Source organism: Colossoma macropomum, unplaced genomic scaffold (genome assembly GCF_904425465.1).
Source record: "Colossoma macropomum unplaced genomic scaffold, Colossoma_macropomum, whole genome shotgun sequence".
Taxonomy (NCBI): Eukaryota; Metazoa; Chordata; class Actinopteri; order Characiformes; family Serrasalmidae; genus Colossoma; species Colossoma macropomum.
The window spans coordinates 18,953,777-18,966,832 of NW_023494798.1; the positions used below are offsets into that span (position 1 = coordinate 18,953,777).

At 39.7% G+C, this 13,056-nt stretch overlaps 1 protein-coding gene across 1 annotated transcript in view; it reads right to left on the bottom strand.

The window, feature by feature from the left end:
- si:ch211-1e14.1 (UPF0606 protein KIAA1549) overlaps positions 1-13,056 on the bottom strand; it is a 63,769-nt gene that overhangs the window by 26,532 nt on the left and 24,181 nt on the right. Inside the window, exons 3-9 of the mRNA XM_036585262.1 lie at positions 7,240-9,480; positions 5,806-5,894; positions 4,276-4,444; positions 3,950-4,080; positions 882-1,071; positions 702-761; positions 147-292 (exon numbers count right to left, since the gene is read on the bottom strand). Coding sequence (XP_036441155.1) covers positions 147-292; positions 702-761; positions 882-1,071; positions 3,950-4,080; positions 4,276-4,444; positions 5,806-5,894; positions 7,240-9,480 — 3,026 coding nt within the window. The remainder of the gene's footprint in view (positions 1-146; positions 293-701; positions 762-881; positions 1,072-3,949; positions 4,081-4,275; positions 4,445-5,805; positions 5,895-7,239; positions 9,481-13,056) is intronic.

The following is a 13,056-nucleotide window of genomic DNA, read 5'->3' on the forward strand; positions in this document are numbered from 1 at the left end:
TATAACAGGATTTTATTCACAGAAATTTTGGATGTTTACTATTAGTCCATTCTTTATGAAATGTACCCACAATGTGAAGCTATCTTTTTCAATATGGACAAAAACCAGAGGGCTACATGACAGAGGACTGCTTCCTGTTATGTTACCTGCACGCTGTTGTTGCCTATGCTGGTGGCTCTTTTAAAACGCCGTCCTGTGCCCAGTCCTTCCCCCAGCAGCAGAGCCAGTCTCCTCTCCATCTTTGCCTGGAAAATCCTATCACTCACACGCTGCTCCATCACCCCCAATAACACTACACACAAACAACCAACTGTCATTATTTAGGACAGCAACCAGCACACTCCTCAAGTAAACAAAGCAACACTAGTGGTAACTGATCCTAAATTTTCATGGCCAATTCCGATTCCTTTTCAGCCTAAATGGCCAATGGGTGATTTTTGGGGATTAACTGATTGATTGATTGATTGATGATTGATTGATTTATTAAGTAACAGATGGCAAAGACAATACCTTTATTAATTTAGTTTTTTTACCCAAAGCTCGCTCTTTGAAGGCTAAATGAATACAGTGTTATAACACAATTCTAACAGATGTGTGTACTTCAGACAAAACGTTCAGAGGAGCATTAATTTTTATTATCCCTAAACATCATTATTACTGGAGGAATAAGAGTTTAGAAAAATAAAGAAACACAGCCATACCTGTTCTCACCCATGAGGAGCGCAGCAACTGCGTTGTGTTCAGCTCAGGATAGTGGAAAGCTGTTAATGAGAGAAATACACCATTATCTTCAGGGTCAAAATGATCCTTCCACTGCATTTATCCACTCAGCTGCACTGACTGTAGAAGGATGGTGCACGTGCATGTCAGTAAACACTTACGCTCTGCGATCTGCTGAACAGGGTAGCCCAGGTAGTAGCTGAACTCCACCACATTGAGCTGTCTCAGGAGGCTGCTGACCTCTGACCCCAGTATGTACCCCCGAGCATCACGCACAACAAAAGTGATGTCCACCGGCCCACTCGGCTGTCTTTGGCTCTTAGCTATAGGGCTCATAGTGATGTTCAATATCTGCAATGCATTTATTTAGATCATATCAATAAAAACAAGCACTGTATAACATTCACCTCTGCACAAAATGACATTTCTTTTTTCTGTACTTTTTTCTGAACTCATTTCTTTTTTTTCTGTACTCACTTCATCGTGAAGGTCTACATTACTGAGTCAGAGACTGCCTACTATTTATTTAAATTTAAGTACATTAGTGGTACTTAAATGGCAATTAAGTACAAGTTAATCATTTTCAGGAGATATTTCTGAAGAATTAAGATATAAGACAATCCACTTGCAGATGAACATAAAATAGTTTCCAAAACTGGAGTTCAAAAAATGATTAAAAGATATAGAGAAATTGGGACTCCTAATAACCATGCAAGACCTTCAGATAAACAGCACTTAAAGTTTTCATCTTTGAGAGATCTGAGAAAATTAAGCTCTATTCTTGCGCTTGATTTTTTTCTACACATCCTTTCAGACTCATAGCAGTGAGTTGTATTCTCACAGTGGAAGGATAGATAGAAAAAAAAACCAAGCGCAAGAATAGAGCTTAATTTTTTCAGATCTCTCAAAGATGAAAAAAACTGTTACTGAGAAAAGGAACAAGATAAAAAAGAAGAAAATTTGCAAATCAAACAAAGAAGCTGCTGGTGTTCTCAGAACAACGGATTGACCACCCCAGAGTGCACACATCTACATCACTGAAAGTGTTTGGATTTACTTGAATTGTGAGAAGCAGATAGTGTAACCAACGTCTAAGACTTCAGATTTCCTTAAAAAACTGAAACCAAGTCTCCCATAAAGAAATGTAAAGGGTGGAAACACTAAATACTGAAAAATATATCATATTTAGTTGTTGTGGTTTCTGTGTGATTTTTTTCTTAAACATATTTTCTGCTTTTTTCTGATGTTGAAAAATGAATAACTTGCATTTAATGGCTGTTTTGACTGGAAACAAAATAAACTGTGACTTCAGAATTACCTGGCAAACATTTAATGAATTAAATTTCAATTATATTCCAGTCATGTATGAAATTAGCTGAATGTACAATGTGCAACAGAGGGTTTCTTTAACATATTTTGCCATACATATTTTTTTTTAATAATCATGCTTATTTCTGAAAATGACAGTCACCCCAAATGAGGCTGAGGTGTGTGTGGTTTAAAGTCGGCTGTAGCTCAATTGCTTTAACATGTGTTAAAACTGAGGGCTGTGTAACACATTCAGCCTCAGGCAGTGAATTTCACTCATTAGTTTTGTTGCCTTGACAACTGTTGGGTTGAACAGTGCATGTTCTTTTCTCTAAACCCATTCAAAGCAAACGGCTGTGGGTGATGTCATTTCAGTATATGGGAAGCAATCTACAGATACGGCTTAGCACTTCGATCAGCAAGCATGCCGACAATATTAAAAGCAACAGCTCTGGCCAATATCTGAGTCAAACCGGCCATTAGACAAAAGAAAAGATTAATAGTGGAATTTAATCCCTCATGAACCTTGAACTAAACTCCCAACCCTTCAGGTATTTTTGTTTGGTGATCATAAAAGAGCATGTTGGACAAATCTGACAGAAATAGGAAGCAATTAAGAGGATTGTAGGGGATCAGAGCCGAGTCACTGGTCTCACTGAACAGCTTGTGTGAACACTCTGTGAGCTGCTTGCACTGCAGACTGTGATTCTGACCAGCGTGTGAACACAGCTCCAGCAAACATAATGTGATTACTTTCTGGCCACGCTAAGACAGAGATAACAAAATGCTTAGATTACATATATAATCCTGCATGCATCACTGACATCAGAGTCTCTCTTAACATATAGTGTAAGAAAATTTACTTTATGTACAGAAAATGGTTCCAGAATATGTACAAATATACAAGCAGTTTAGGCAAGCAGTTTGCCTTTTAGCAATAAGATTCCATTACTTATTAGCCACAACAGCCTCATAGCTCTAGAGCACATCTAAAGAAGCTTAAAGAGAAATTCCACTCATTTTTCTGAATTTCTGCATAAATAAATGATGTAATCAAAATCGTTCAGAGTGATTTGATGTGAAATGTTGCCCTAGACAAACTACTAAGTCATAATTGTTCGCAGTGGTGGTGACAGGAACCAAACGTTTGAAGCATTTAATGCCTCTAATTGCTACTTCACATGATGCTGGAGACACTGTTTCACTTTACTGTTTTTAGGGCTGCACGGTAAATTACATTTTTATCACTATCACAATCATGATAAACACATTGTTAAGAGATGTGATGACAGACCAGATCAAATATACCTCATACACCAGCACCATAGAGACATCATATTAATTTCTGGCACAAACCTTTAGAAGCAAAATGACGGCTTCTCTGCGGTAATATTGAACCTTGCTCAAGGTTTGGCTAAACGATTAATTAAATAAAAACACGTGCACAGGTCAAAAACAAAAACTAATCCTGAACTACAAGCCTTTAAAAATGCATCAAATATGAGAACTGTTCTCACACCCAGTATTTTAACCCAGTAGTGTTTTAAGTGTGTGAGGCAGTAATGCTGCTGTCACAACAAACATATTTAATAACTAAACAAACAAAAAATAAACAAAAACTTTTATTTTTTCTTGTTTGCCTATATAAAATATGAAAAAATATATAGATATATAGACAGTTTCTTAGCCTTTCAGTACCTCTAGTTTCTGTACAACGTATCTCACTTCAGACCACTCTGAATGAATTGTTTGCATCTGAATGAACTGAATGATGAGGAAATTTATGAAAAAATTTGGGAAATCGCCTTTAAGCTGGCACCTCAAATATGTCCTGGCTGATCTACAACATTTGGGGTAAGAGAAAAACTGTGTGTATTCAATTTTTGACCACCACATTGTGATTATGAAAAGAGGTTCTTACATGTACAGTGAAATTAGTAGACTCCTTTGAGCGCCGGCGCACTTCAGCAAAGGCCAAAGTCAGGCCTCTCTCTATGTGCTCACTGAACGTACACACATGCACATCTATGTGACTGGGGACAAACTGGAGCACTGCAGAGACAGACAGAACATAAGGACAATACTCATTAGAAGAAATTAAATATGAAGTGACCTCTATGGTTTTCATATTTCAAATAGCTCTACATCATGATATACAGCCACAATAGTTATTAACAGCATTATAGTAATTAGACTCCTGCACTGAAATACAGTGACGAGTTGTGTGAGTGATATGAGTGGCTCTACCAGAGTGGACGTGGTACTGTAGGCCTGGCACAGGACTGATGGGGGACACACTGAGGATGGAGCGAGACGTACGTGTGGACTGTCTCAGAGCGTTCATGACTGATATAGCTGTGTAGACAACAGGACCAGACACAGCCCGAAACACAAAGTCTGGAGGAGCTTTCACTACCTACATGAACACACACATACACAGCGAAGCAAATAAGATTAAAAGTCAAGGCAAGTGTATTTGCAATATAATCATTAATGACACATACATTAACACACAGTACAGTGCAAAAGTCAGAGACAACCCTTCATTCAACCCTTTAATCTCCAGTCAAAGTGACCATTAAGTACAAGTTTTTTCATTTTCCTGCATCAAGGCATAAAGCAGAAAAATACACAGAAACCCTGACAACTAAATTTAATATCAAATGTTTTGGTATTTAGTGTGTCCACAATTCACCTTTATTATAGCATCCAGTCTTTTTGGTAGATCTGCTTTCAGTTTTTCAAAGAAATCTGCAGTTCAGTCTTAGATGGTTGAATTTTCTGCTTCTCATGATCCAAATAATGCAAACACTATCAGTTATGTTGCGGTCTGGTCTCTGGGGTGGTCAGTCCACTGTTCTGAGAAGATCAGCACCTTTATTTTTTATATTTCTTTTTGTCATCAATGACTTCTTTACAGCTACACATTCTTTCAGACTCATAGTGTTAAGTTGTCCTCTCACAGTGGAAGGATGGACAAAAAAAAACGGTGGATTTTTTCAGGTGTGATGCAAAAGTGGAGCTTGATTTTCTTTTGGTCATCTGATAGAGTTTTGATGATCTGTCATGTCTTGCATGGTTATTAAAAGGTTAAGAGGCCAGTTTTGACGGCTTCTGTTTTTTCATTTATTTTCCCTTGACATCTCTATTCCTCTTTTCTTATATCTAATCTCCTTGGAAAACTACCTTCTGAAAATGAAGAACCTATTGGCTGTTTTGACAGGAAATTAAAGACATGAAGGGTGCTCCCTGACTTTTGCACATTACTGAACATACAGCTATATTTCAACCAATGATTTCACCTTGAGAGTTTGCTGAGATGGGTGGAGGCAAAAAACATCTAAGATAGTTCTGGGAGAGAGCTGCTTTCAAATTGGTTGCGACAAAGTGAGTATCAGAAGCTCTCTAATCTATGTGTTCATAATACGGGAAGGAATTCAGTCCCTTCAAGCTAGCCACAAAGCCCATCTCTCTGCTGTTTGCTTATATGAAATCAACAGATAAAGTGAGACAGGAAGAGCTGTGTTTTTCCGGACTCACTTCTGAAACATGACATGAAGCTGGAGCACAGCCATTATGCAACAGTTCACCAGCGTCTGTCATGAAAGTTTACAAAGGTCATGCAATCATGATGAATAAAAATACATTTTCATTTAACCTAAACAAACAAGTGCCTAACTAGGCCTATAAAGATAAATATGCAGATTTCAATCAAAGACCACTCACAACACATTTTTAAGGAGAACACAGTCATTCATCCACAAATCTGTGACATACCTGCAGTTCAACTGATCGATTGAATTCAGCTTTGAGGATCTCTCTGACTTTGGCTTTCGCATAGCCAGCTGTGGAGCCAGGTGGAAAACCTGTGGGGAGTTGGGAAAGACATCACTCTGTGAGTGCTCTCTCTCTATTCTCGAACAACATCTTCTTTCCCAAAAAGCAAGTCTTAAGTACTCTTCAGATGGGATTTATTTTAAAAGGAGTAGTGAGGTAATGCCAGTTTACCGCTGGACGTCTTTAATGTTTATGACCAATTCACACAGGATAAGAAATCTCAGTACAAATGACAGAGATGGGAGTGGCTACTCAATATACGCACTGCCTTCACTCCAAGAAGAGCAGAAAACATTTCAAAACATTTAATTTCGCTTATTCTGTTTACTCTAACCATCTTGCTGTCTTAAGTGAATGCAGTGTGTCATTAGCAGTGTCATTTGCTTAAGAATTCACAGTCAACAGTCAGCTTTAAGAAAATTCAACATAATATTTTCTGCAACCTGTTTGATATACATAACATTAAATGTGAAAAAGTAAACAAAAAAAGTAGGGCTGAATGATTAACAATTGTTATCCTCCCTTATTTTCTATTTGAAATATTTTTCAGATCACAAAACTATATGGCCTGCATTATCAACAATGTTTGTTATAACAAGTTACATCATCAGATTTCTTGCTTACGAAAGCCCAGATAAACAAACGAACAAAGTGAATGGTGACAATGGTTAGCTTTAATAGATGAGTCCAAAAAATAAAATAAAAACACCCACATATATCAAATATATTTGTACTGTTCTATTTTGAACATACTTCTACGAACATAAAAAAAGCTGTCATTTTTAAAGTTGAGTTTATAGAAATAATTGCAATTTAAGTCATCGTCACAGTATTGGTTAGAAAAATCAAAACTAGATATTTTCCCTTAAATCCTTCAGCCCTGCTAAAAAGTAGCACACTGAGTCACCTCGTGCCATGGCATGCAGTCGCTTTCATTCTCAACTCCTGTTTGGGCGCACATGGCGACAGAAATTGTTATATAAACAACACTGGTGGTGTTTATCACCTGCAAATGCGCCCACTACTGCTGTGATTATTCATCTCTTTGCTCAGCTTAGTGGCGAAACCACTGGCTTGTGACATCAATTTATTAACCACTGGTGCACTAGAAACTGTTTGTTTAGTTTTGGGAAACCCGTGTATGGGAGAACATTTGAGGGTTAGAAACATCATTAACACAGCTGTTAGTCGTTAGATCCAAAATTATGGGGAAACCTCACGCTGAGCTGCGTGTATTGATGCCCCAAATTTTGTTCCCCCTGGCCCGTTAACCTGCTGGATCCATCACTACTCAGTGTTCCCGGACCTCATCATTTACCAGTTAAGCCTGTTTTCAAGAAAGCAGCTGTGAAGAAAAAAAAAAAAACCTCTTACCAACTCGAACTAAGTAGGTGTCAGGCTTGGTGATGTTGCAGAGGTACTCCCGGACAGTAGTGGTCTGAGGAGTGGCCTTTAGGGTTGTCGCTGAAGGGTCTTTAGCTGTCGTGGGCAAGGTAGTCGTGTTAAATGCCTCATCCATGGGGCTTGTAAATGTCATGATAGTTAATGGGGTTGTCACAGTTGTGTCACTGTCGGATACTGAAGTGGACAGGGTTTCAGTGTTGGTAAATGTTGTCATTCCATCATCAATAACCTCAGTAAAAGGGCTTTCTGATGGAGGTCCTGTGATGCCTTGGTCAGCCATCTCTGTCACAGGAAAGTTGGAGGTGCTACTGAAGTCTGGCTGAGTGGGCAATGCAGTCACATTCAGAGTGTGGGTTAATACATCACTGATAAGTGTAGGGGTAGGCTGAAGAGCCTCTGGCAATGTGGAACTGACAAACCAGTGGATGTCTGTGGTATTTGATGCCGTTACATCTGGCTCTTCTGATACTGTACGTGACTCAAACAGTACCGAAGAGGTGCTAGTGGCTATAGCAGATGGCACTAATTCAGTGCTAATCCAGTCAGGAGTTGCAGTCAGATTCCACAGTGAAGTTGAAAAGTCCATGGATGGAGTTAATGTCACTGATGAATCCAAGAATGGCACTGTTGTATTTGTCAGACTGGGTCTCACTTCGGACAGATCCAGAATGGTCGTGTTGAACGGATCAAATCCCGAGATATCTGTAGAAGAATCTTCGGGCCAGGAGTTGTTGTCCACAGGTTGTAGCTCTTCTCCATACATCATTGTATAGGTGCTGGTGGCCATTATATGAGTAGTACTTCCTGGAACAATAGAGAAATACTTGGAAGTGGTCTGGTTGTCCCGTCGCTCTGGCAAGCTTTCATTGCCCTTAGAGAGCTGAATGGTGTAGTACTCCAGACTATTCATATCAGGCAGAAGAACATCGGTGGGTTCAACTGTAATGCTGTCAGGCCAACCAGAATCTGACTCTGAACTCTCTTTGACTAAGCCACTCTGATTTAAGGAGGCAGAAACAGTGGGGTGCACAGTCAAGGAATGGACTGCTTTTGGTTGGACAGTTGGGATGCCTGAATAGATGGTGGTGTAAATGGGTATATGGGTCAAAATGTTGGGAATACTGGTTAAATTAGTGGAACTAGGACTCACTACATTTATGGAAGCGGTCGTTTGCCTGTTGAGAACGGTGTTAGTTACATTTGGGGTACTAGTTGAATTGTACTTAATACTGGAGGTCTGATTGGGAAAAGCAGTAACATGTATACTGGAAACAGCACTAGTAGGAATGGGAGATAGGTGTCTGGTGGACAAAGGTATCACTATTCTTGTGGGAAAAGATGTGTCATAGGACTCAGAGTTTGGATCTTCAAAGTCATACATGTCAGAGGGAGAATTGGTGACCAAAGAGTAGCCGTCTCCCTCAGACCCCATGAAGGACATAGTTTCTAAGTAATCCCCAGAACCATAGTCCACATCCATAGTGTTGGTTGGGAAAAAGTCTTCTGGCGGGCCCATAGTTGGCTCTGCAGAAGATGAGGTCACATACTGGTTTCCAAAAAGGGCATGACTTGGATTTAACAGGTGACCACCTGCATTAGCATCATTTTGCATATTTAGGTCATGACTAAAATGTAAATTATCAAAGTCTCTGATTCTGGTAGATGGCTCTACTTGTCCAAGGGCAGAAATACTATTGATAACAGCTTCAGTTTGTAGGTCAGGAGGAGGAAAAGGTGGCTCTTCAGAAGAATCCAATTCAGTTGAAAGCAATTGAGAAGGAGAGATGTTTAAAGCAGGTGTGTATGAGCTGGCTGAAGTCTGTTCGACAGTTCCGGAAGAAGGGGGCACATTTTGAAAGACAGGAGGCTTCACCTCCCGAGACAGTCTTGAAGAAACTCCAGAACTAGTTCTGTCTCCCTCAGTTGAGTCTAAGGAACTTAGTGCTGGGGCAGATAGATGCTCAGGGCTAGAAAGGTAGCTCTGAGGTGGCATGACTGTTGAGCCAAACACAGCGTCAACTGTAGCACTATAGTAATTCTCTGAGGCTTTGAGTGGTTCAGTGTCAGGCAAAGGGGGGAATGTTTTGTGGACGTCGCTTGACTGTCCTGAGGCTTTGAAAGAAGATGATGGCAAGGCTGAAGGTGAAGCTGCGTAATGTGGCACTTTCTCCAGAGACTGCTTTGGCATGTTGGTAGCCACCAAAGGCCAATCTGAGAAAGACAAAAAGACAAACAGAAAATTCAAATTTCTGCTTTGCAAAGAAAATTATTCTACAACACCAACATGAATAAAAATATAGGGGTCTACAGGTCATGCAATACATGACAGCCTTTAATATATAACAGTGCTTCTTTCACAATATCAGCTGAGCATGATCAACTACACATATACGCAAAAACATCACTGAGAAGTGAGCATAGGTTGTCCAGGTGTTAACTGAGTGGTCGACCATTTTTAACACAGCACTGATATGATGCCAGTTTATCAAGCAAAGCTTGTCTCTGGGGTTTTCATACACATCCATGTCATTACCAGGTTGACAGCAGTCTGCCACCAAAAACTATCCAGCCAAGAGCAGTTCTGTTGTCAGAAACTGATCACTGATGAAGGGCTATATGATGGCTAACACAAATTATGCATGGCAAACTGTACACCAGCAAAGTGGACCTACAAGGCAGGTGTTTCTTATAAAGACCTCATTAAGAGTAAGAGAGAGAGGTCATTTTTCTCATGTTACATTAGAAGCCTAATTAGAAGTTTCACAAAAATATAATGAATAAATAAAAACAAAATTACTTCATAGCAAAGAATGCTGCATTTTGCATTATGGGCCGGTCTAAGATTTTTTGATACTCTTGTAGTAAATGAACCTACTTGACTGCAACAAAGTATAGAAAGCTTAAGAAACTTCAGGGCGCATTATAGTTCCAACATACTTGCACGTAATGTGAATGTACTACTAGACGGCAGTGAAAAAACAGAATGAACAGAAAACCGAGGAAGCACAGTCATATAATTGTTTACAATGATGTACAACTGGCTCTGAAGAGTATTGCTAGGGTCTTGTCTCACCCCCAAGGCTACTAGATAGCCAGTGTTCCTCTACAGATTCATGTGCTGTGCAGCTGAGATTTTGAAGGTGTGCAAGTCATGGCCTTTGTGAGCTATGTCTACCCATGAACTCCTTCTCAATATCTTGACACATACATTTCCATCCATCTTCACAGAATTATAAATCAGCCTTTAATGCTGCACTTAATTAAATATATGCTTCATTAATTTTAAAAAAGTTTATATGTGATTGGAAACAATATCTAGTTGATCTGACTCTTTTGACTGTACAGAACAACAACTTCATCTAATGTGTACATCAGAGATTCTGCGCAGAAGGCTTTCACTATGCAGCGCTGTCACTGAAGACCAACATGCTTAGGCCTTTCTCTTTCATCTAGTCTTGCATAACGTTCTGTATCAGGCACAATTTAAATGGTAACTGCGATGATGACACAAGTCAAAATCTCTCACATATGGAAGTTGCCTGGAAGGTGCACACACCATGAAACTTCATTTCAATAATTAAGAGTAGAGCTTTCAAAGAGGATCCCTAGGAGCAGTATCGGTTAGCTTGATTTATATTCCAAAACATGGTATAAATTTTCCATTAGCACAGCCTTTATGATATGAGCAAAGGCAGGGCTTGAAGGCTGGCAGTGTATTCTGTAGCAGCTGGGCCATAATGAAATGGGTCTTTCTGAGGACAGAGAGGAAAGGTGAGGTGCTTCTTAATGAAGACATGCACAAGTGGCTGTGCTCTTAGAGCTTGGCAGCTTAGACAGAACTGGCATTACATAATAGGACGGGTCTGTGAAAGACTGTGGTGTTGTAAATTTGTATGAAAAAGTGAGCACTTCGTCATAAGTATTCAAATGCACTTTACAGATTTTTAGGATCCTCTTACAGAAAAGTGTGGTTCTGGGACTGGAGTCATGTGTCTGAAAAGCTAGGCCTGAACAACATTGTGAATATGTAATTGATCAAAATGAGACCAAGAGATGCAGCTTAACAACATCACAAAAACATCTTGATTCAATTTTACCATTAGGCATCTGCCCCAGTGCAAACTGTAACTATCTCTGACATTCTGAACCAGTCCTGAAGTGCACTCAGCCAGAGAGATCACCGAACATCACTCCAGATTCAAAGCAGAGGCCAGACAGATGTGTGAGTCAGCAGTGGCTGACATCCCTCAGCCCTCTGAAGCAATCCTCCCACACATGGACTTCATTCAGTAATATTTCCAGCTCACAAAGTTATATTTAGACTCATGCAGCCAAAGAAAAAAAAAGAAATCAAGCAGAACAGTATAAAACACTGGCTCTCTTGCAAGAAGAACTAAGTAAACACATGTCTACCCAAGAGACAGACTCAACATACGGACGGCAATCAGCCCCTAAATAAGCTGCAGTCTTTTCACTTTCCTCCTTATTTGTGAAAGCAGAATTAGCCTCCTGCAATGCACAGAATTATAACACAAACTAAACAAAATCCTATGGCACCTTAATCAGGACAATATGTTCCAAGCTTGGGCCTCTGGAGGGTAAACATTTCTCTTGTGGGGTATGTCAAACTGCACACTCACTGCCATGCGGTGTAGCCTGCCAAGCGTTTGAAGCCCCTGAAAAACAGGCAGCTGAGTAAGACCGAGTCTTATGATCGTTATATACACAGAGACAGAGAGAAAGAGAGAGAGAGAGAGAGAGAGAAACAGAGAAAACAAGACAGAGCGCTGAAGAATTTGCCTAAAGAGTGCTGCATTAAAGCCCCTTAACAATTAAGGTTTTGGGGTCCAGCTTTCTGAGAGTTAAAAGAGATGGTTTGGCCAAATTTGCACAATTTTACCCCTACCCTGACCTAGAAGTTCCCAACCCAATTCCTGGTAGCTTCACCATAAGCACATTTTTGTCTCATCTAGCAAGCTTAATTCAACTCATTATCTAATTAACAACCTCCTGAAGCACTGGGTCAGGTGTGTATAGTAGAAAAACACATAAATATGCAGAGCATAGGGTTGCCAGGAGTGGGATTTAGAACCGCTGCTCTAACTGTTCATCATATTTGCTTCTTTAGTTGTGTGGAAGTTTATTTGAAATTACATGCTTTAATGCAAGATGCTAAACTGGTGGCTCTATGTTTATATAGCCTGTTAGATACATTAATGTAATCTAATGTAAACTAAAGAAGCCATCTTTGGAAAGAAATACACATCTTGGCCAACTGACAACATACAGGGTAAAAAATACATTGTGTAAATTAGATTTTGGCCAAACCATCTCTTTAACCACAGGTTTGTTTTAGAGTAGCTAAAGATAATATTTGGTTATGGGGTTGTGGAACAGGCATTTGCATAGCCACATTTTACCTTTAGGATTCTAGTTTCTAGAAATATCTGCAATGTGGACAGGTTTTGTGGACAGTACCCTGCAACTGTGCAAGTCCACAGTGTGTCCAACGTCATAGCAAAATGATTTTCATTGTATTTTGTACAACAGTTTGTGTGTGGCACAAGATTCAGACTTGATTTAATCTCATCAGTCTTTCTCTGTTACAACACTAACACAAGAACCTAGCAATGTACAGATTAGATCCAAAGGATCAGGATCCAGGCGTAACTGACTTGTTCAGGTATCAATGTATTAATCCCTTCCTTCTTTCACACACTCAATTACACTACTGTCGTAGAGCTGCCATAAACAGATTATCCAAACCTGTGGCAAGGAGGGACATTT